The 24635-nt window shown below is 35.2% G+C and overlaps 1 protein-coding gene across 5 annotated transcripts in view; it reads left to right on the forward strand.

Moving 5' to 3' along the window:
- Positions 1–24635, forward strand: part of LOC149580246 (Tetratricopeptide repeat (TPR)-like superfamily protein) — a 344359-nt gene that overhangs the window by 201560 nt on the left and 118164 nt on the right. For all 5 annotated transcript variants that reach the window (XM_089790050.1, XM_089790051.1, XM_089790054.1 and 2 more), the window contains 2 exons: positions 18949–19006; positions 19311–19373. In XM_089790050.1, the coding sequence (XP_089646176.1) occupies positions 18949–19006; positions 19311–19373 (121 nt within the window). The remainder of the gene's footprint in view (positions 1–18948; positions 19007–19310; positions 19374–24635) is intronic.

Here is a 24635-nt window from a genome sequence, read left to right on the forward strand (position 1 = left end):
GCTACAAAGTATTATTTTAACCATGATCTCACTTCTTCAAAGTCTCCATTGCATCTGGGAGACACTTTAGGTTATCCATCAATGGAGGATAATCATCTAAGAAAAGTAATGGATTGTCCAAAGGAGGGGCTCCCATCACATTCTACTCATTGGAAAACTAGTTCGTCATATACAGCAAGAATATCATTAGTGCATAGGAATTCCATTCAACAGTTAAGGTCTTCTCTTGTTAAGACTTCAACTGGTGGTCAAACATCAACTGTATTCAAAAGCTTTGCAACTAGCTTTCACATGATCCCCCCAGCATGCAAGTTTCTATTTCTAATTCACTATACTTTTGAGATGGAAAATGGTAGCATGTTGGGTTGGGCATGTCAATTGTGTCTGTTGTATGCCTTCTATTTTTAACTGAATATCATCTAGCTAATGCATGAGGTATACATCTTATAGGTCAAACATTAGATTCTTTAACTTGTCATGGTAACACATCTGACATAACTCCAAAAATAAGTAGTCGAAAGCATTGCCTTTCAGATATTGTGCAGTCAATTCCATCCTTGCAAGGAATATCAACTTATGGAGAAAATCAGAAGAAAAGAAAGACCTTTGAATCAGTTAATACACAACATGCTTCTGTTCAACTAAATGCTTCCAACACTTTGGGGAGATTTGCTAGCCATGCATGTGGGAGCATTCTCAGAGAAGCTAATCATGGGAAAGCACCTTCAAGTATATATGTATCTGTTCTTCTTCAAGTAATTAGGCATTCTTCTTTATGTATTAAGCATGCCTGACTTACAGGCCAAATGGAAGTCCCAAATATCCCATATATCAAAGATGTGGGCTTGTGAAAGCCCTTTATAGACATATGGTTTTGGCTGCCCTATTCAAAAGAGGATGCATGGCAACATATTTGTTTGTGTCTTGGTAGACCTGGAAGCACCTACTAGGATGTCAAGGTAAATGATGAACACCGGAGGCCTACTCTAAAAGTGGATCTCTCCTCTTTAAGAGTGGTCTTAGTCAATAATTCCATATGAATATGTTTTATTTGATTGAATTAATTTATCATTAGTATCGACATGATACCTTCATATCATTTGACTTCTTAATGTGATTCCTTATCTTCTAATTCCTCATATTGGTGCACATCAAACTACAATATTTGCCAATATCTTTCTTAAAATAGTAATGGATGATTAAGATCCTAGATAGCAATAGATGACCAAGTTGTTACAGTGAGTATCCACCAATTAGTGCCAAGACTTTTGAGTGCTCTTAAAGGATTTTGATGTGCCTTGTTCTTGCTGACTTGCTATGCCCAATTCAGGCAATATGATTGACATAAGAAAGTAATGCCTAGCTTAAGATGGCTAGAAGTACGAACTACATAGCTATTTATACCATCAACTGAACATGTGGACTATGAAGTTATTAGCAGCCCAACTCTTCATGGAAAAGATTCTCACATGAAGATTTATTGCGAACTTTACTATTATATTTCCAGCTACTCTAATAAGGTTTTGATGAGCATACCTTCTTCCTTCACAACAATATACTTTAATTCACTATAGCCTCTCCAACCAATAGAAATGGTTAAGTTTATCGTAGTGCCTATGTGGCAATATCGTGGTGCCTAAGTGGCATAGTAATTGTAATGTGCGCCAGTCACTTGTAATGTGCGCCAGTCACTTCCAGGAAACTTTACAATGCAGATCTTTACTAACATTTAAGTATACTATAAGTTGATCTCTTGTGATTGTAAAGGCTTTTGGTCTTTTTCAAAAGTTCCCCGAAGGATACAAAAATTGTTTTGTAATTGGAACCTTTAAACTTCTAAATCAAGTAACGGAAAAATGAGATTGACTGTTTTTGTCTGTTTATCCATTGTGTAATTTTATATGGAGTATTTGGTTTTCTTGATTATCTAGTAAGCACCACAAAACTTTTTAATGAATTAATGTCTTTGAATAAATGAATTAATGATGGTACTTTTGATTCTCCAGCTCTAGCTAAATCAAGTTCTAAAAACTCAAAAAAGGCAAATGGTCCTGATGCTGTAGCTATAAGTCTTACATTCAAAATCAACAAGGTTTCATACAGAATAGTACTAAAAGGTGTGTGTCTTTTTGGGGTTCAAGTTTCAAACTGCAAGTGCACATATTTGTATATTAAATTGGCACCTTCTATGCTCAAATGGTTGCTGATCTTTGTTTCATGGCTTTCTATTCCAGCACATAGTGCAATTGTGCTGAAAGCAGAAAGTATAGCAGATAAAACAGAGTGGGTTAGCAAAATTAGGACCTTATTCAACCTTCAAAAGGCGTATCAATAGAAGGACCAGTATTATTGTTGTTTTGATCTTATCCATTATTGTATACTAGGTGTGTTTTTTTGGTAGAAGGGTGGTACTGCACATTTTGCAAACATCTACGCCTTCTAGAAATTATAGGATCATTTTAGTTACATTTGAAAACATTAATCAAGAAAAACCATATGTGCAGATATAAACATTAATCACAACATGTCCAATTTATTTGCAGATATATTTTCCTGTGAAGAAAGACCGCGCCTGACAATATGAACGATGAACAAAATGAGACAATGGCTGCATTGTGGGCTTAGTTCCGAAGAAAACATAATAAATGTTATTGTCCTTGCAAGAAGTGTAAAGGCTTAAAGACTCGAAGAATTCTAATCACAACAGCCCAGAGTCATTGTAGGCAACATGGTCATGTTGAAGGGGGCCATGATTTTCATCCATTGCTGAATGTGGATTTCCTACTGGAGGAACATGGAGGTGTGAATATCCAAGCTGAGGATAACACTCTCATGGAAGAAGATGATAATGTGCCAGAGGACATGATTGAAGAAGATGGTATTGGGGCAGGTGATGAAGAGGCTCAGAATGATGGTACTAGTGAATTTGATAATGATGATGAAGATGGTCTTGATATACCTTTACTTGAGAAGGCACATGAGCTCTTATACGAAGGCTCCCAAACAACTCTACTCTCGGCTATAGTGTTGTTGGTGAACTTAAAGGTTATGAACGGTATATCCAATGTAGCAATGTCATGTATGCTAAGGTATGTCATTTTTGTCATCTTCAATGTTAGCATACAATTACTATTCATTATATTAACAATGCATATTTGTTGTTGTAGGTTGATTAGTGAGATTTTGTTACCACCATCAAACATTTTGCCTCGTTCGTACCGAGAATTATCTAACATTATTGATCAGATTGGAATGAAGTATCAAACAATCACGAGAAGATTCTCCCTTGATTTGACTCTTCTTTTTAGGCCATCACAAAGTAACTCCTACCAATTAGATCCATCAGAATTGGTGATATAGATCAGTCATTGAGATCTGATAGCTACAATCATTATGATTTGGTTAAGGTGTTGCCGTAGAAATACTTAGGAAGAGAAAACATCATTCATGTTTCACAATTGTCTACTAAAGATCCATAAAATTGTTTAGTTCTTTGCCTGGACCTCATCATATTGTAATTTAAGGAACCATTAGTGTGAGCTTTAATCAATGTTGCTTCTCAAAGTTGTATCGTTCTTTGTCAATTTGGAGTTTACCCATGCATGGGTAATTTTCAGAAACGGATGTCTGTCCACTGTTCGATTTAACTAAAGCACATAGTCACTTTATGGTTATTCATGAGGGCAAGCATCATTTTAAAAAGGCCCGCTGCATTGATTGTTGGAGTAAGATGAGAATCTTAGAGAAGCCTGAGAAACAGAGATGTCAAGAAATGAATATACATGAACAGACATGAACATACTGTGCCACACATCATCATACTGTACCTTTTAATCAACTTTTTCATGATACTGTTATAATTGCTAGGCAGACTTAACTGGTAAACAGTAACATCTAACATTGTAGTTTGTAGAAATTATAAGTAATAAAGAAGCTCAAGGTAATTGAAATTGTAACCCAAAGTTTGCAAGAAAAACATGCCATCAGAAAACTAGCAAAAAGACAAGCTAGACGACTAAAATTATTAAGATCAAAAAGACTAGAAGCAACTACAAGCAGGAGATGCAGAAGAGGTACCAAAAGCCTTAGTACTAAATATCCACAGAAATGAAGTGCTACATCAAGATGACTGAACAACAAAAGGCAGTTATGCAGTATTTGATCTCTATTACTGTAAGTTTGTTTAGCTTGCTTCATGGGTACACAATGGAAGCTTCAACACCTTTGTAAATTGTGGATTTATAGTGATATTTACTATGCATTTTACTTTCCAAGAATTGTTCATTGATAAGTTCCAAAGATGGTAGTTTAATTTTACCATTTGGCAAATATCTTGATAGTGAGCAAAACAATCAAGGAACCACCATTTCATATGAAAGGCTTTGAAATAACAAAAAACAAAAATTCCTCCCATACAACATATAAAGTGAATATTATTTCACTATTTAAACACCCATGGAAAACATACATTTAAGGCGGTATATTTTAATGTTGTATTTAATATATTTATTCAATATCATACATCAAAAGCATCAAAGTAGGCGAAGGCCTTGAAATTCCATTATAACAAGAAACACATCCAATCTTGAATAAGGGCTGATTGTTTGATATCCTCTAACAAAAATTGGATAGAACAACATTTATAGGAAATTATCATCAACTTAGACTCAGATTTTCACATTGGTCCCCACTCTTATGGTAGATCTCAAATGTATGTCTTATTGTAAGAGGAAGATCAAGGATCATTCCTCAAAATTTGTAGGTACAACAATTGTGAAGGATACACTAGCAAAACTGCACCCTTATTGACAGAGAGATTGGCTCAGTTGCTTCCTTGGTACAAGACTTAAAGTTTTCTTTTGTGCCAAACAGATAAGTCTTACTCAGCACTCAGCACAAACACTCAGCATTCATTACATATCATTTGAGATCAAATGGGTGTGTGGGATTATACGCACAGTAAATAATAAAGGAGGGAATTGAACCCTCCTTGACGCTCGCACTTGTTGAGGTCCACTTCAGTAATGGCCCTTCCTGTGAAATTGCTGTCTAAAACTTTTCTAATGAGATAATGTGTTATGAGCTCTTCATTTGTGGGATGGAACGTGAATCCAGGAGGCAGTTGTGCATTACCCATATCATGACTATATATAACTAAAGTTAAAAGCCTCTATTATTGAATTCTCTTCCCTATCACCCATATTCATTTCCTTTACTATTCATGCTTCACACGGGAGTCTTTTTATATGATGATTTATTGTCAATCATGTCCATTCGCTACGAAACAATTCTTATTCTACAAATTCGAGATGCTGGAACTTTTGTGGATGTGCAGGCCATCAGAACATACTATAGGGAGGATGACGAACTTAATCTTAATTGTCAGACTTAGGCAAGTGATGTTTTATTGTAGAATCTTAACATATGGTTGTTCAAATTTTGTATCTCCTAAATGATTTTCTTTTAGCGTATAAGTTGCTGTGCATAGTTGCCAAGTTTGGTTATTGTATCGGGCATATTAATGAAGAAGCATATTAGTTACTGTCGGTGATTACGACAGTTTGATTAGTTATTGTCGATATTTTTCAAGCATTCTATAAAACAGTTCACATGCTTTCTGTATGATATGACATTTTGCATGCATCCGGCTGATGATGGATTACGGAGAGTGATCTGAAATGATGACGCTAAAAAACATCACAATCAAATCCAAAATGAACTTGCATTACAAATGGATTGTGGAAATCTGATATTGTTGATTTTGCATGCATGTCTACCAAGACAATCACAACTTAAACATATTTCCACAATCAAATGGATTGTGGAAATTTGATATTGTTGATTTTGCATGCATGTCTACCAGGACAATCACAACTTAAACATATTTCCACAATCACAACTTAAACATATTATGTTTAAGTTGTGATTGTCCTGGTAGATATGCATGCAAAATCAACAATATCAGATTTCCACAATCCATTTGTAATGCAAGTTCATTTTGGATTTGATTGTGATGTTTTTTAGCGTCATCGTTTCAGATCACTCCGTAATCCATCATCAGCCGGATGAGACACTGCAGGATGCATGCAAAATGTCATATCATAAGCAAAGCATGTGAATTGTTTTATAGAATGCCTGAAAAAAATTTACACCCAGGCGTTGGTAGAAATTTCTACCTTCATTGGTCAAAATTTCTACCTTCAGCGGTCAAAATTGTCGACCTTCATTGGTCGAAAGTTCTACCTTCTTGGTCAATATTTCCTACCTTCAATGGTCAAACTTTTCGACCATCATTGGTCGAAATTTCTACCTTTCTTGGTCAACATTATCTACCTTCATTGGTCAAACTTTTCGACCATCATTGGTCGAAATTTCTACCTTTCTTGGTCAACATTTCCACCTTTGCTGGTCAAACTTTTCAACCTTTATTGGTCGAAATTTCTACCTATATTGGTCGAAATTTCTACCTTCATTGGTCGAGATTTTCAGCTTTCATGGCCAATACTTTCTACCATCATTGGTCGAAATTTCTACTTTTATTGGTCGAAATGGAAATCTTCAATGGTCGAAATTTCGACCAGTTCTAGGCAAAACTTGCACTGTGGCTATTGAAGTTTGTCGACCAACGTATTGGTCGAAATTTCGACCGGAAAAATTCCGACCAATGCGTTGGTCGACGTTGGTCGAAGTTTGGTCGAAATGTGGGTCGAAATTTTGACCAATAATGGTCAAAAAATGGCCTCAGATGTAGTAGTGCAAAATCACACTTTTTGGGTGCCATTACATATTTTAAAACATGCTCATAGGTAAAAAGAAACATTTTGGAAGAGGAAGCATATTTTAAAATGCAACTCACCTCTTAGAGGTTTAAACATAAAAACTTCACTTTTCATGCCATAGCATCAAAAAGGTCCACTTATGATGAACTTTTGATTTAATGACATCAAAAAGGTCCACCAAAGTAAACTTTATATGCAGTGACATGTAAAAGGTCCACTTTTGATAGATTTTACATGTTATTACATATAAAATGTCCACTTATGAAGACTTTAAGTTATTTAATTAACTTAAGATTATAAAAATGTTACAAAATGGGTCATAAACAATATTTATTTATCATATTATGAAATATAATATATGAACATCATTTTAAAATAACATTTAAATAAACATTTGATTTTTAAAACCAAAAATTATACTGAAACTATATAGTTATATAGTTACTTTAAGTGAAAAATTAAAAAGTAACTCAACTTAAAATTATAACATAAAGTGTACTATAGTTACTTTAAGTTAAAAAATTTAAAGTTAAAGTAACTTAAAAACATAACAAAAAGTGAATATAAGATATATTTTTCAAAAAGTGAATGTCAAATTAGAAATATGACATAATATTTTTAATTTGTGCTGTTGCACCTAAAATGTCCACTTTTGAAGCACTAAAACGGGCATAACTCTTGACTAACAACTTCGATTGACCTCTAGGTTAGACCGAATCGAAGAGAAAAACGAAAGGCATGACATGAGAAAAACCAAAGGACTAAAAACAGACACAAACTCAAAAGCATAGAACAAATGATGAAGGCTTTAAAAATCAAGAAAATGCTCGACAAAAGGCAAAACAAAAAAGATTTGATGAAGGCCTTCAGAAAAACAATTTGAAATATGAATTGAAATGGATCAATCGATCAACATTAAACAATTAAATATCAAATTCAAACTTAGAGAAACACGAAACTAGCTTGAAAAAGTTTTATGCTGTTAGCAACATTTTGTGGTGACAAACTGCAGGACAACAATATCTGTAGTTAGAGGCCGTAGTAGAGGCCGAGGGTGAGGCATGGATCCTAGTGTGCATGAGCCCGTTTGGGATAGTCCTGTTCAAAAGGAAAACAGGGAGGAACATAACGGGGAGAATCAGGTAGATTTAGAGGAAGTTGACTTGTGACAGATGATGAGGACCATTATGGATTGCCTACCTCTCCCTTGGGTGTTGATCATCAGGACTCACACCATGTAGGGAATGAGGAGAGGCATAGGTCAAGGGACCTTCACATTGATAGATAAAGGTCAATTGTAGCTGCTCAGATGAAGGACCTTCAGAGGTCCAAGGTCAAAGCTTTTAATAGGCTAGGTTCAGGTTATGTGGCCAAGCAGTGGCTTATTGCTCTAGACAAGTGTTTTGCTATATAGGACTTTGACTCTAATGTCAAAGCGAGGTTTGCTGTCACCCACTTGGAACTCTTTGGAGCCACATGGTGTACTATTGAAAAGAAGAAGCTAGGTATAGACATGAACACTGTCACATGGGAGTTATTTCTAAAGAACTTTCGTGAGCAATTCCTACTAGAGGAATGGCATCAGTAGAGAATAGATGAATTCCACAACCTGAGATAGTTCACTATGACCGTACCAGAGTATGAGTGGAAATTCTATGAGGTTATACCTTATGTGGGGATTAGTAATAGCTTGCCACTGGTGAAACACCATTTTATTCAGGGCCTTAATAACTATCTCATTGGGGGTGTTAAGGTGTCAAGGAAGCGATACATCGGGCTATATCAGTAGAGCAGAGTGTCACCTTAAGACATGGAGGATTTGTGGGAGCACCTGCAACATCAGGGTCCAAAGGTAATCAGGGAGTGGGTAGTAGTAGTAGGAAGCCTCCTTCTGGAGGTAATTAGCAGCAAGGAGGATCTTATCCTCTAGCAAAGAGTGGTGGCGACAGATCACACTCTAGGGACTCTCAGTGTAGTAAGCACAACCAGTTTAACCAGCCATCGCAGAGTATGCATTCTTATGCTAGTGGAGGTAGTTTTCAATAGTCTAGTGCAATGAGAGTGCAGAGGAGTTTCAACGGAGAGTGTTTCTCTTGCGAACAACGTAGACACAAGTCATCTCATTGTCCTCAATGGAAATCATAGTTCTCAGATCAGAGACCTATAGCTTCAGAACCCACGGTTGGAGATACGGGTAGATCTCAGAGAGTTTTCTCAGTGGAGTCTTATCCTCCAATGGGGGGAAAGGGTCTAATGGGACCCGCACAGTGAATTGCATTTTTTGGCGTGGAAGCTCTTTGGTTTAATGAGCAACAATTCCAAATGTTTCAAAGGGATAAAATTCAAACCCTGTTCAAATCCACATGATTTAAATTAGTGTCTTATTCTAGAACAAATTGTACCCAGAACCAGCCTGAAAACTTGATGGTTTAGTAACCTATGTTAAATTTTTTTAATTATGTACAAAAGTCTATCTTTAATTATTTATTTAGTTTTTAAAGTGTTAATTGATATCTATTGAGATTTTTGAATTAAAATACAATTTTCATGTAAATATGTTTAATAAATTTATCATCAAGTAGTATCTGGTTTTATTAACATGCATATATATATATATATATTTTTCTTTTTCAGGTATATTTTTGGGTTATTTGAAGTGAACATGTATATATTAAAATCTATGATTTGACATGTTTTAAATTGACATACCCAAAGTCAGCCCAACTCCCCAAAAACTTTACCATATTGGTGTACTTGAACCCCTATACCTGAACCTTAGCTGGTAACTTAGCTTATGAGTGTACAGGTTAGTTTGACTAAACATTCCATTAATAATGATTTGTGTAACATAAAGAAATGAAACTAATTGATAGGTATGAGAAATGAAAAGGGATTAATGAATTCGTACTAGAACTTGCTAAAAGCAGTGTTACCCCGGCGCGGGGGTGCGGCGGTGTGGGGGGACGACGGGACGAGTTACGGGTGCGGAAAAAAAAAAGCCTCAATTTGGGGACGGCGGGGGTGCGGCGGTGGGGGAGCGGAGGGGGGGTGGGGGGGTAAGGGAGGAGGGGGAGTGGAGGGACGGGGTTGCATAGTATATATGATTGAAAATGCTAATTATGAAATGATACTTCAATATATTATATAACATTAACATACCAAATATAGTTGAATACAATGGAAAGAGAAAATTGAAATGTGATTCACAAACCATAAGTTCAAACTTGAAACTTGAAACTTCATAACCATTACTAATGACCATTTAACAAATCAACTTAGTTCAAGATGCAAGATTCAAAATTCATTCTTCAAATATGATTCTATGAATATCATATATCATAAAGATGCTCATGATGACAATGAGCCAAATAGCATGAAACAATGAAATAATGTATCATAGCCATATCAAAGTGAGTACCCATGAAGCACCCTGCAAGCACTCGGGAAGCACCCAGGAAGCACCTCGCGAGCACCCAGGAAGCACCCTGCAAGCACTCGAGAAGCACCCAGGAAGCACCCGTGCACCCAAGCACCCAAGCACTGTGTCCCCCCCGGGTGCTTGACTGGTGCGGCAGGGGTGCGGCAGCAGAAAAACTCCTGGCGGGGGTACTCGCGTGCGTCACGCACCTGCACCGGGTGCTTACGCGCACCGGGTGCACCGGGGTTTTGACCCGGGTGCGCGCACCCGGGTTACACTGGCTAAAAGTCCATTCAGAAGCACTTATGCTCTTGACAATAATGGCATAAAGATTGTTTGAAATTTTGAACAATAGAAGCAATAATCTGCAAAATATCCCGATTATACCCTAATAAGCCCAAATTCTAGAGCCACTCATTTTTTTCTTGTAAAATCATGATTCATGACCCTATTTTCAATGACCCTGCATGTAAAGCACATTAAAATCATATTTAAGTCCTTAAAAAATGGCAAGAATCGTAAAAAATCATTGGAATGGCCTATGAAACCCTACAAAAAATTCACAGAATTGACAAATCACTTAGAATTAACGTTGATTCTAAGACAAAAGGGAAGCCAATGCAGATTCAAAATGGAATCGATTTGTTATTTTGTCCTTTTAGTTTATTTTTGACCTCTTGAAAATCCTAAACAAAGTGGGAGGAGCAATGCTGGTCATAAACCACATTTGAAAGGGCTTAAATTGTCGTAAATTGTGAGGGGCATCGAGATAGTGTTGAAGTAGCTAATGAATTTGTTCAAAATCGCGGTTTCAAAATGACCTAAGCTCTCCGTAAACCTTGCCCCATGCATTTTGGTACGATCAAATATATAATTAATACTATACACAAATTGTAAAATTGTAACTATTATGCACTATAAGATGGCCTTTTAGTGGGGAAGCAATGAACCCCTATAGTTTATAATTAATATCTTTCTCAAATTTTGAACTACCCCTTGAAAATTCCTTGCCTCAAAATGAAAGTCTTGGATCATTTCAAAATGGTTTCTAGTTCTAGTAAATTAGGCTTTTAATAAATTCCTAACAGTAGCTAGATTGTTGTCTAATAAGTTTTGATCTCAGCTACTTCATAGAGTCATCTAATAATTGATCTCAAACTTAGACAACTATTTGATGACTGCCCTCTTAAAAAATCTGACAAGTATTGATCTTAGTTACTTCATAGACTTAGCTAATAGTTGATCTCAAACTTAGCCAACTAATTGATTAATGGCCTCTTAAAAAGCTCACTGAATATTTGCTTATGTAATTAGGAATATGAATATAAATGAAAAAATCTATTTTTTACAATTCATTTTTATCTCTGGTACGTCATTGACGCAGGGAGGGATGAAAAACTAGGGCCAAAGGCACACTTAGCTATCCAAACCACCATGCAAGAGTTAACACAATAGAAACACAACACAAAGAACAACAACCAAAGGAGGAAGAAGAGCAAACACTTTTATTGATTCACTAAATAATCAGCATACATGCCTAGCTGTAAGGCCTTTTGGGTTATGGCCAGATATAAAATACATTCAAATCCATGATCCAACTTCAAATTCGGATTTCCAGAGACATATGCTTCCAACTTGCACATCATCTAAGTTCTTCCCTAAAACTCAATCCTAGACCTCCTTAAATACTTGTGTGGCCATGGGTCGACCTATCACAAAATTAAACCTGACATTAAATGCATGCACAACCACAAATCGACTCACATCAAATATTAACTACCAATATCGAAATTAAATATGTGCAAGGTCGGCCCAAACTTGACCCAGACACAGACAACTCAGTCAAAGAAGGACCAAGACAAATACATGCACTCCGCACCAACAAGAACACTCGACATTTGAAGGAACACTCGGTCAACACTAGATTGCTACAGTAACTCGACATCCACTAGAGCTACAGTAACTTAGCATCCGTTAGAGCTATAGTAACTCGACATTCACTAGAGCTACAGTAACTCGGCATCCATTAGAGCTATAGTAACTCGGCATCTACTAGAGCTACAGTAACTTGGCAACCATTAGAGCTACAATAACTCAACACCAACATGGAGAATGAAAAAACATGAGTAGGATAACAAAGCAACCCAAGATACTCTTGCATCAAACAACCGGGGTTGAAAGAAATGATTCCCCTAAATCATTGAGATGTCATAACTTGAGCTGAATCCAACTCAAATTAAGAAATCCATGAAGCATCTTTAATAGGTTTGTTCTTCCACTTTACCAAATATTCATAGTAATCTTTTCCCCTTGTGCTTTTGCCAACTCTCTAATCCAATATCTATTCAACTTCTTCAATCTACTTCTTAGGATAATCTTCTGATACAACTTCATAATCTGACTCATGATACTTATACAAATCATCAATATTAAATATAGGAGGTATATCCATGTCATCAGGTAACTCAACTTCATAATCATTACCACTCTCAAATTTTTTCATCGTCAACTTACTATATGTTCCAATAGGATATCTTCCTTTCGTCAAATGAGCCATCACCTCGTCACCAACTTCAAAATCATGATGTCTTCTAAATTGATCAGCATTCTCCTTATACTTCTGATTACTTTGTTCCATCCTCAACTTCACTTCCTTAAGCAAAGATTTCATAAAATCAGCAAATTCTTCCCCTGTAACACTTCTCTTTTCTTCACCAACAATATCTCTCAAATCTGATATATCTCTAGGTTGCATTCCAGTAACAATCTCAAAAGGTGTTTTCCCTGTACTCTTATTCACAAAATTATTATATACAAACTTAGCTTGTGCCAAGACTACTTCTCAATTACTTGGCTTATCTTCCACTAAACATCTCAGCAAATTACCCAAGCTTCTATTCACAACCTCTGTTTATCCATCTATCTGTGGATGGAATGTAGAACTAAACCTCAACTCAGTACCCATCTTCTTCCATAATGTTTTCCAAAAATAACCAACAAACTTACTGTCTCTATCAAAAATAATACTTGGTAATCTATGCAATCTCACAATCTCTTTGAAGAAAAGTTCAGCAACATGCTCAACATCTGATGTCTTCTTACATGTTATGAAATGAGCCATCTTAGAAAATCTATCCACCACAACAAATATAGAATCATACCTTATCACTGTCTTAGGTCATCCAAGAACAAAATCCATACTGATGTCACTCTAAGGTTTCTTAGGAACAGTGATTGGTGTATACAAACTAGTATTTTGACTTACTCCTTTTGCAACTTGACAAACCCCACAACTCTTTACAAAATTCTGAACATCCTTATACATTTGTGGCCAATAATACTTAGCCTTCAACAAACTCAATGTCTTATCAATTCCAAAATGTCCAGCCAATCCACCACTATGCTTGTCCTTAATCAAATTCAACCTCATAGAACTTCTAGGAATATACAACTGCATACCTTTGAACAACATACTTTCTTGAATAAAATACTCACCATACTTACTTATTTGATGTGTTAGATTTGGTGCTCTGCATTCTCTCTATGCCTCAGCAAAGTCAGGGTCAGTATCATACAACTCTGTCATGTCTTCAAAACCAGGAACTTCAACCTTCATCTTAGTCAATAAAGAAAGTCTTCTGCTCAATACATCAACAGCTTTGTTAGTAACTCCACTCTTATGTTTAATGACAAATATGAAACTCTGCAAGTACTCAACCCACTTTATATGTCTCTAGTTCAATTTATGCCAACTTCCTAAGTACTGTAAAGCTTTATGATCAATATGCAACACAAATTCCGTAGGAATCAAATAATGTCTCCACTTCTTCAATCCTTGAACAATAGCATAAAACTCTTGATCATACATAGACTGCTTCCTTTTAGCATCATTGAACTTTTCATTAAAGAAAGCAATAGGTTTATCTTCTTGACTTAATACAGCTCCTATTGCACTACCACTTGCATCACATTCAACTTGAAATACCTTATTGAATTCAGATAAAGCCAATATAGGTAACTCAACAACCTTTTGTTTCAAAGTCTCAAAACTTTTATTAGCTCTATGTGTCCACTTAAATTCCTTTTTATCTTCTCTCATTGTCTCAGTCATAACATTACAAATAGAACTGAAATTTCTTATGAACTTTCTATAGAAACTAGCCAAACCATGAAATGATCTTACCTCACCCACATTCTCAGGTGTAGACCATTCCAAAATTGCTTTTACCTTCTCATATTCCATCCTCAAACCATCAGCTGAAATCACAAATCCCAAATACACAATCTTCTTTTGCATAAAAGAACACTTCTTCAAATTAATCATCAACTTCTCCTTTTTCAATCTCTGCAATACTTGTCTAACATGTTCAAGATGTTCTTCCTTAGTCTTACTGAATATCAGAATGTCATCCAAATAAACAATCACAAACTTACCCAAAAGTCTTTTTAGAACTTCATTCATCAACCTCATGAAATTACTAGGTGCATTAGTCAAATCAAAAGGCATAGCCAACCATTCATATAAACCATCTTTTGTCTTGAAAGCAGTCTTTCATTCATCACCTTCTCTAATTTTGATTTGATGATAACCACTCTTCAAATCAATCTTTGTAAAATATTTTGCTCCACTCAAACAATGCATTATGTCATCCATCCTCGGTATAGGAAACCTATATTTCACTATGATCTTGTTAATAGCTCTGGAATCAGTACACATTCTCCATTCACCATTTTTTTAAGGTGCTAATACAGTAGGTACAACACATGGACTCAAACTTTCTCTGATCAAATCTTTCTACCACAACTCAAGCACTTGTCTATTAAGTTCTTCATTCTCTATAGGTGTTAATCTATATGGTGCTTTATTTGGCAAGCTAGCTTCAGAGTGCTTTTTTTGGCAAGCTAGCTTTAGAAATCAGATTCGTACAATGACTTATACTTCTCATTGGAGGTAAACCATCAGTTATATCCTCTACAACAATCACTTTATGCTCATTCAACAATTTCTTTTGGTACTCAGTCAATACTACTATCTGTCACTTGGTTACCAGTGATTGACACTTGGTTAACATTGCTTTCTGACACTCGGTTACTATTGACACAACTCGGTCTTCTTGGAATTGTAGCAAAAAAAATTTGATTCTTTTTCATTTCCTTTTCAAATTGTTTTCCATTAACCATGCAAATTTTTATAGTAGTACAATTAACCTCATTTGGACTTTCAATCAAAGACAACAATATTTGTTTCTTCCCATTCACCCAAAGAGTATATTGATTCAATCTTCCATCATGTATAGCATATCTATCATATTGCCAAGGTCTACCCAATAAAATATGACAACAATCCATAGGCATAATATCACACAAAACTTCATCAATGTAATGTCCAATCTTGAACTTCACAAGGCATTGCTTACTTACCAATATCTTATGCTCATCATTGATTTATGAAACATGACAAGGTTTAGGTTACTTCAGCCTCTGCAATTGCAACTTTGTAACCAACTCTTCTGATGCCAAATTTGTAGAACTTCCATTGTCAATGATCACCGTGCAACATTTTCCAGCCATCTTACATCTGGTCTTGAAAAGACTTCTCCTTAAAATAGGTTCCTTATCACTTCCCTTATTACATAAGGTTCTTCTCACCATCAGGTTTTCTCCAACCTTAAGTCCACTTGGTGAACCCTCATCATCTCCTTGAATCACAAGATTTCTATTACCTTGCTCTTTTTGAGAGGATCTACATTCAAAAGATCTATGTCCCTCTTTATCACATCTAAAACAATTACCATGAAAACCACCTCTAGAATAAGAATTACCTCTTCCTCGGTAAGAATTAGTACCTCCTCGATAAGAATTACCATCTTCTCATTCGTTCTTGCCTTTGTTATGATTCGTCCATTCAAATTTGCCGTTATTTTGTATAGAATTATCAGATTTGCCACTTTCACCAGAAGATCTACCTCTGCCTCTTTGGAATCTACCACCTCTACCTCTTTGTCTTTGTTCATGCTTCTTTGTCAAAATCTCCTCAGCCTTCAAGGCATATTGGTATGCTTCTTGCACACTTTCCAAGTTCACAAAACTTATTTCATCTTGAATTCCAGATCTCAATCCATTTATGTACCTTGCAATTTTTTCAACATCATCATCCACACGTCTAGACTGATGTCCAATTTGTAGAATTCCTTAGTATACTCCTTCACACTCATGTCTTTTTGCCTTATATTTTGTATTTTTCTCAACAAGCTAACTTGGTAATCAGCAGGAAGGAATTTGTTCTTTACTTTGTTTACCATCTTTGGCCAAGTCTTGATCTTTTCCTTTCCTCTCCTTTATCTATCAGTTTGCAAATGCTCTCACCACAGTGAGGCATGACCCTTTAACCTTGTAACAACAATTTTCACCATCCTATTATCAGGAGTATTTTCATACTCAAAGAACTTCTCCATATCAGAGATCCAATCCAACACAACATTGGTGTCCAATTTTTCATCATAAGGAACAACTTCTACAACAGGGTTTGAATTTTCCCGAGACAACACTCTCAACAACCTTGCCTCATCTTGATCTTCTTTAGGTTCTAAATTGGGGTTTTGTGCTCCTGCTTCATCATCACTTATATCATCAAGATGTGCTCTTGTCTTCTAGGTTGTCTGTACCGCATCTAATCTGGCTGCAATTTGTCTCAATGTATCCAATATTGCATTATCAACATTTCCTCTACCTCGAACCATCTTTACAAATCAAGTTCTTGCAAGATCGTAACCCTCTGCAAGTTATAGGTGAAATCCGCAGATCTACAACCCTGCAACCCAATTCACTCAGGGTTATACATGATCCAATCACCAGGAGGATGAACCTCAATCTCTAATACCACCTAATGCAGGGAGGGATGAAAAACCACAGCCAAAGACACACCCAGCTATCCAAACCACCATGCAAGAGTTAAGACATCAGAAACACAACACAAAGAACAACAACCAAAGGAGAAAGAAGAGCAAACATTTTTATTGATTCACCAAATAATCAACATACATGCCCAGCTGTAAGGCCTTCTGGGTTACAACCAGATACAAAATACATTCAAATCCATGATCCAACTTCAAATTTGGATTTGCATACACATATGCTTCGAACTTCACATCCTCTACGTTCTGCTCTAAAACTCAATCCTAGACCTCCTTAAATACTTGTGCGGCCACAGGTCGGCCTATCACAAAATTAAACCTTAATTTAAATGCATGCACAACCACAAGTTGGCTCACATCAAATATTAACTACCAATATCGAAATTAAATACGTGCAAGATTGGCCCAAATTGGAACGAGACACAAACAACTTGGTCAAAGAAGGACCAAGACAAATACTGGCACTCAGCACCAGCAGGCACACTCGACATTTGAAGTAACACTCAGTCAACACTAGATTGCTACAGTAACTCAACATCCACTAGAGCTATAGTAACTCGCCATCCACTAGAGCTACGATAACTCGACACCCATTAGAGCTATAGTAACTTGACATCCACTAGAGTTACAGTAACTTGACATTCGCTAGAGCTATAGTAACTCGACAACCATTAGAGCTATAGTAACTCAGCACCAACATGCAGAATGAACAAAGATGAGTAGGATAACAAGTTAATCCAAGATGCTCTTGCATCATTCATCAACTTGACTAAAATTTGATCTCACTCTTAGGTTTGATGACTACCCTCTCAAAAGTTATTTGAATAGTTGATTATGCAATCAACAATATGAATATAAATGACAAAAAATATTTTCTACAATTCACGAGTTTATTTTAATTTTATTTGCTTTCTATATCTCTATGTTATGGGAATGCCCTAAGTTTAAAAGAAGGTTTTTGTCTCTTTGTCTACATTGTTTTGCGTTCTATTGGAAATCCTATTTTTCCCTGATTGTTTCAAAAAATATTATACCTATAATTTGCCAATTAATTCCCTAACCATTTCGGCTGAACTAGACATAGTAACTGAATGGTCACCTATTAAACACTGCTTGACTTTACAGGGTCATCTTACCATGTTAATGCCTAATTTGATGACTATTCAAGGAGTGTTTTTTTCCTCTTGCGCGTTTTGTATGTTAGGCTGTATGTATATAATTTTTTGAAGTAATATAAACTGATTTCTCAATTAAAACAAAAATCCTGTAAAGGGCTGTACTTAACAGTAAAATAATGGATAACTGCCATTTACTAACATATCTAATTTTTGTTATTTGACTTCTATAATATCTATATCAATTTGTAGAATATTTTCATCCTGCTGATACCATCCATTTTCTAGGTTCCATGTTGGTTTTGGGCAGATTGCACCTTCCTTAGAACCTTCATGAAGAGAGAACTATTTTTTTGCTAAATTTTATGCATAAGTTCTGGCCAGAATGTTGCTGAAAGAAAGAATATTGGGCAAGGATTGCCATCCCTGCAATTCTATTGTGACTTGTGTTTTACTTGCAGATGGCATATATTTAAATTATGTTTCTGATAAATTTTTTAAAAGTGTTTTAAGAGTCAGGTGGTAAGCTATAAGTCAATTAGTATTTTTAATTAAATTTCCATTTGGTCAAAAATGGTTATTTGTAATTGCTTTCATTTTAAACGATTTAATTGCTTTCCTTCGAAAAATTCTGCTTTGACTTGAGTACATGTAGTTCTACAACTACGGAAAAAATGTGCTTCTGAAAGAAATTGTTTTATCATTTGGTGATGTGGTTGAAGTGGACAGAAACAAGTAGAGCAGTCGGAGCTTACAGCAGATGAGAAGGCCAGTTTTGAGGTAGAAAATTTTACTAGGCTAATTTTAGTTCTGAAAAAAGTAGGCTGCAAGATGAATAATGGATGCTGCTTAGTGATATAATACAGTGACAATTCTATTAAAAAGTGAGTACTGATGCTTGTTTAGATACTTACTACTGCTGTAGTTTCCTGTTCATGTTATCACAGGTCCTTTAATTGTTTGAAGTCCATTGGACATTAGTTTGAGAATTTGAGTTATGCTTCTTTTTTTAATCAACTTTTACTCTATTTGTTACAAAATTTTATGGCTGCTGTTAAACTGATATAATGTTCTAATCTCATAGGCTCAGCTTCAGCGTTTTGAGGAAACACTTAAATCATCTCCTGAAGATCTTGAAGCCCTAGAGGTGATTGCATGCATGCTACCATTTTACTCAGTACTTTATTATTTAATTTTAAAACACTTTTCTCTTGTACAAGTTTTTTTCTTCGAATCCTGTATACAGTACATTATTTTGGTTGTTTTCCACACTGAAGCTTCAGTTGAAAAGTGATATAAAATGTATACTTATAACTGTTTGGCTAGTCCTAGAAGAGGTAGTCTAACTTAGCTGCACCTTGTTCATTCATTTATTTATTGTATCATCTTCTTCAATGCATTCTCAATCAAAAGGTAGTGAAGATCTTGAAGTGTAAATCATCTGTTGTACGTCTAAGCCTGACAGTGAAGGGTTCATCTTTCAAATCTGGATGTAATCCAGCATGTGTCTTTGTGCTCTGGGCGCAGTGAGGCTTAAATCAAATAGCCTGACTTGGAAAAAACTGGGGAAGCCTAAAATTTGACTTGGACTTGAGACTCATCAAAAGCTAATCAGAACAAAAAAGCGCACAAATTTGTAAAAATAAACTTAGACAACAAGAAGAAAACTGAATTTGAAGAACTCATAACCACTTATTCCTTTATTTATAGATCTATAGATGTAATAACCCTATTTAGCTATGGCTAATCGAACAATAATTTCCTCCACAAGTTCATGGGTTTGACATTTTGTCAAACAATTGGCAATTTATTTATTTATTAGTATTTGTAAGATGCTAGGAATATATTTGCCCTTTTAAATTTATTTCTTGTTTGAAACTTCATTTGCAGATGGATAGTGCAATGCCTTGAAGAATTTATTCATAACCAAAGACTGATATTTCTTGTTGTAATTCTCATTTGTACGTATAATAAACTCAAAACTGAAAATGAACAGATCATGTAATGTCCCCTTTTTATCATTTATAGCATGATGTTGTTGTTAGCCTATTTCCCCACGGTCCCGTAGGCTAACCAGGACATTAAAGGGACTTAGAGGCCATTTGGCCTAGATAGTTTCAGTTGCAGGTCTTTCTGAGGGGTTTTGAGGCAACTTTGGGCATACTTACTATTTATAGTAAGTCATCTTGAATATGGTCGGACATCCTGTGGCAGCGGTATGTCGATGGTAATTGTTTAAAATCGACAAGAAGACTTGTTTATCATTGATAAGATTTGTTATACATTGATAAAGCTATTTTATAAAGTTAAATTTAAATATTTAACTTTATTAATGCATAGACTATAGTTTGTGAGAAATATTTAAATTAAAAGAGTCCCCTTTATTTTATAACACATTGGAGACATAAGTTACATAAAGGGAGTTATGTTTTATCCCACATTGAGAAAACGAAGGATGGAGCTCTTGTGAGAACACTATAAAAGAAATGGAAGAGCTTCTTTTAAGCATGGTTGGAAATATCAAAGAAATTGGAAAATTTTCTGGAGATTATGTCTCAATAGTTTGAAGGACGAAATCCCTTCAAGCTGAAAATCTTGATGCCACTGAAAGATATGGTCTTGAGATTCAACATGGTAGCAGTCCGAAAAAACAGATAAGAAAAAACAACCCGAAAAATCGGAACCGAAAAAGCAGGCTGAAAAAGCAGTTCAAAAAGCAGACCCAAAAAAGTAGTTCGAAAAAATAAATCGGAAAAGCAAAGCAAAAGGGGCAGCATTGAAGAAAATTATTACAGCCATCTACAACCAGGTTCCTTTATTAGTATTGCTTTTTAGGGTGTTATAAGTTTCAGCTGTAAGTGTGCATTATACCAGCATTATCATTTTGTAATCCATGTAAATGCCAAAAGTCTTGGCCATATTTCATGAGCATTGTATTAGAAATTTCATTGCAAATTAAGAAGATAATAGTTGCTGGTGTCATTTAAGCAATTCAATATCATTATTTATTAGCTAGTTAGTTTGCATACCAACTGTTTGTAAAAATGCCACTTGGCTGTAGGTGTTCATTTCTCATGCTTAGATCATATATATGCATTGAATATTGTCAAAATTAGTAGCACACTCATGTTAGGCCATTGTGTAGTCCATTTGGAGTCTTCTAGCACAAGATTCTCATTGATGCAAATTGAAAAAAGAGTCATTTTAAGCCAGCTGAAAAACTATATCAGTCATATGTCCCTTGCATGTGAATTGTTTGATGAAATTCCTTGAGCTTTCATCAGCATTTTTTTGAGAGCAGATTTGAGGAGGGCCATTACAGATCATATACTAAGCAGCTTCAATGAAGTAGTTTCAACCATTCACTATTCATTGAGGAAAATGCAACAACAACAAACAATTTTAATATAATTCTGAACTTGGAATCGTCTGTAGCAGAAAATGACATCAATGTTGGACTCCAAAAAGTTATTAAAACACTTGCAGCGGGAATCTTACACTCCCAGCATTGATCCCAATCCAAGAATAGGTTGGCAACTTCAACCAAGGTGATTGTAGAACAATAAAATGTAGGCTGCAGGTCTTAATGGCAGATCGTGGCTCCCAACAAATGCTCCAGAAGCCCCTTGTAAGCACGTGACCCTCCAATGTCCCAACTACATGCCCAGATTTCCGCACGTAGGCCAAAAATGACACAATTGCCCTTTCAATTTCAGATTGCAGTGTAATATTCCTGTCATTAAATAAATATTTAATCAAACCTTTGTTAATGGGTTGATTGATTTAGTATAACTCGAACCCATTTTTATTTTTGTTTCCCTAGGTAGGTGTAGCCGTTGGCTATCTTTGTACACCTCGGAAAGGTTTCCTTGACGGGTATTTAAGTATGGCTTGTAGGTACTTGTTGGTATGTGATTTGGATTATTTCTTTGTACTAAAAATTCTCGTTGGGATTCACTGTTGTTCGCCATTTCGGAAGTGAAAGACCTTCCCTACTTGGCTTCTGTAGTTTTGGTGGCATTCAACCCTCACCTTATTTTGTTGTGTTCTGTTTTGCTTCGAGTTTGACACATTTGGAGTGCCATCATTGTCTGCAATTATATACATATATAGTTTCTGAACTTGTTACTCCATTTGTTATTTTGAGTTAACTGGCAAATCTAATCACTTTGTTTTCCATGCATACTTAACCTCCGCATTCAACTTGCTATACAAGTTAGTATGGTACGAACATAGCCGTCAACCATTCTGTACACCCAAACACCCTGGCTTCCTCCCTCCTACTATATGGACAAACTAGCCTTCATTCCGTACCCCACTTCATCACCGAATAGACTCCCTCCTCCCACCGTTCAGCTTATTTTCCACATCGTAAGACCAACATTCTACCTATCATACAGCCTCAACCTAGGCACTGTATGACCACCATTCTACCTACTGTACGGCCTCAGCCTAGACACCGTAGGACCAACTTAGTTGCATCGTACGACCAAATTGCACCACACGACCGACACCATTGCAATGTACGACCAACTCAGACGTCATACCCTCTCCATACCACACCCTCTAGCTACTTGACAAGAATTGAATTAGGATACATTGAAAGCTTGTCTTTTGCGGGATTGGATGATTACAATGGTATCAAAGCTAGTGGTTCTGCTAGCCTGTAGAAGTGAATGCAAGTTTATACCTGAAGGAGAAGATGAAATAACCTTGTTAGTAGAATGGAAAATTATTAGGATCCTTGTAATGAACCCTTTTGGGGGTCATTTGTTTATTTTGACCTTTTCTTTTATTTGTATCCTTTTGCCATATTTTTCCCTTCTATTTTTCATTCCTTTGCTTATTGTTCAGTCGTGTTGAAGCTGCCAGTTTACAATGAGAATTATGATTGGTTTTGGTTTCTAAACTGTTCATCTCCCTATTTTTTTATTCGTTGCCCTTCTCTTTTCTCTTCAAATCCCTTATATATCCAATATACCTTCCTTATTAAGAGTTGTGACTCTTTGGTGAAATCATGCCAATTGGTTGTGTTGTACTCAACCTTTATAATCACACATTAACTAATTATTATTGGGCTTCCTATTTGGGACAGAGATAGTATTTCCTAATCCACTTTATCATTATCCTAAGAAGCAACATGATAGATGACTATGTATTATTTTGTCATTATATCTAGAACATCAATAAATATGAGGCATATTGAATATGCAATATTTCCTAATTTCTATCACCTCGATTATATACGATATAAGTATTCTTATGACATTATTATAATATAATGGCTGTAGTTTACTGATGCCTTAGTCTCCTTTTTATGAATTCTCCAACCATCATTGATTGTCATCAACATAGACATCATGTATCCATTTGATGACAATTGTTGTTAATATTATGGGGGTATTTAGGAATCCATACTGAGCATGACAATAATGTCTACAATCATTGGATTAACATACTCTTGGCTTCACTTGATATTACCTAGATTGTATCTATTATGTCATTTGCCTTTGATTAATAGAGTCAGCATAATACATATATTGTCTTTATTATTATTCTTTACTTTAGCTTGTCAATAATAAGTAATATGTAAAAAGGCAATATGATATGATTTATTATTTAGTTAGTTGATATTATAAATATATTATAATTTATATATCATGATACAATTAATTAATAAATGTTTACATAACCTATTGTTTATTTATTTATTCATGTTAATGATTGATAATCATTAGGCAAGAATAGAACAACAACCAGGTTCAATTATTTACTTTGGCTTTGGAATTTGACTCATGATTAGGAGTAATAAATATCTCTAAATATTGCTCACTCAGAGTTGTTTCTTTTGCATTTTTAAAATGAGATCTTTCATTATTAATTTTATCTAATCTACATGCTTAAAGCTTTCAAATCATATATACTGATGCATATATGTAAGAATCAACTTCAAAATATTTATATTATAATATATATTAATTTAATAATATATCAACTATATTATTAAATTATAATATAGGACATTGCTATATTATATTAGATTATTATTATTATAACATTATATGATATTATTATATAATTAGAATGTAATATTACTTTATAAAAATATAATTATTTTAATATCATTATTAATATTACTTTCTATAAAACATTTATTTATTATTTAAATTATATACTAATATGAGAACATCACAGTCCTCCCCTCTCGAATTTTCTTGTCCTCAAGCAAAGACAACTTATAAGACTATCTACATGTAATGTTAATATCCTTATGATGTAAGAAAATATAAGCATATATTGAATATAAATATTGATGCAGAAATACACGAAGCAAGCATGAAGTAGACACATGAATGCATGAAAACACGAAGTATACACGATGCAAATAGTTGAAGACACGAAGTAAACA

This window comes from Cupressus sempervirens, chromosome 1 (genome assembly GCF_028749045.1).
Source record: "Cupressus sempervirens isolate cs-2001-9-10 chromosome 1, ASM2874904v1, whole genome shotgun sequence".
Classification (NCBI taxonomy): Eukaryota; Viridiplantae; Streptophyta; class Pinopsida; order Cupressales; family Cupressaceae; genus Cupressus; species Cupressus sempervirens.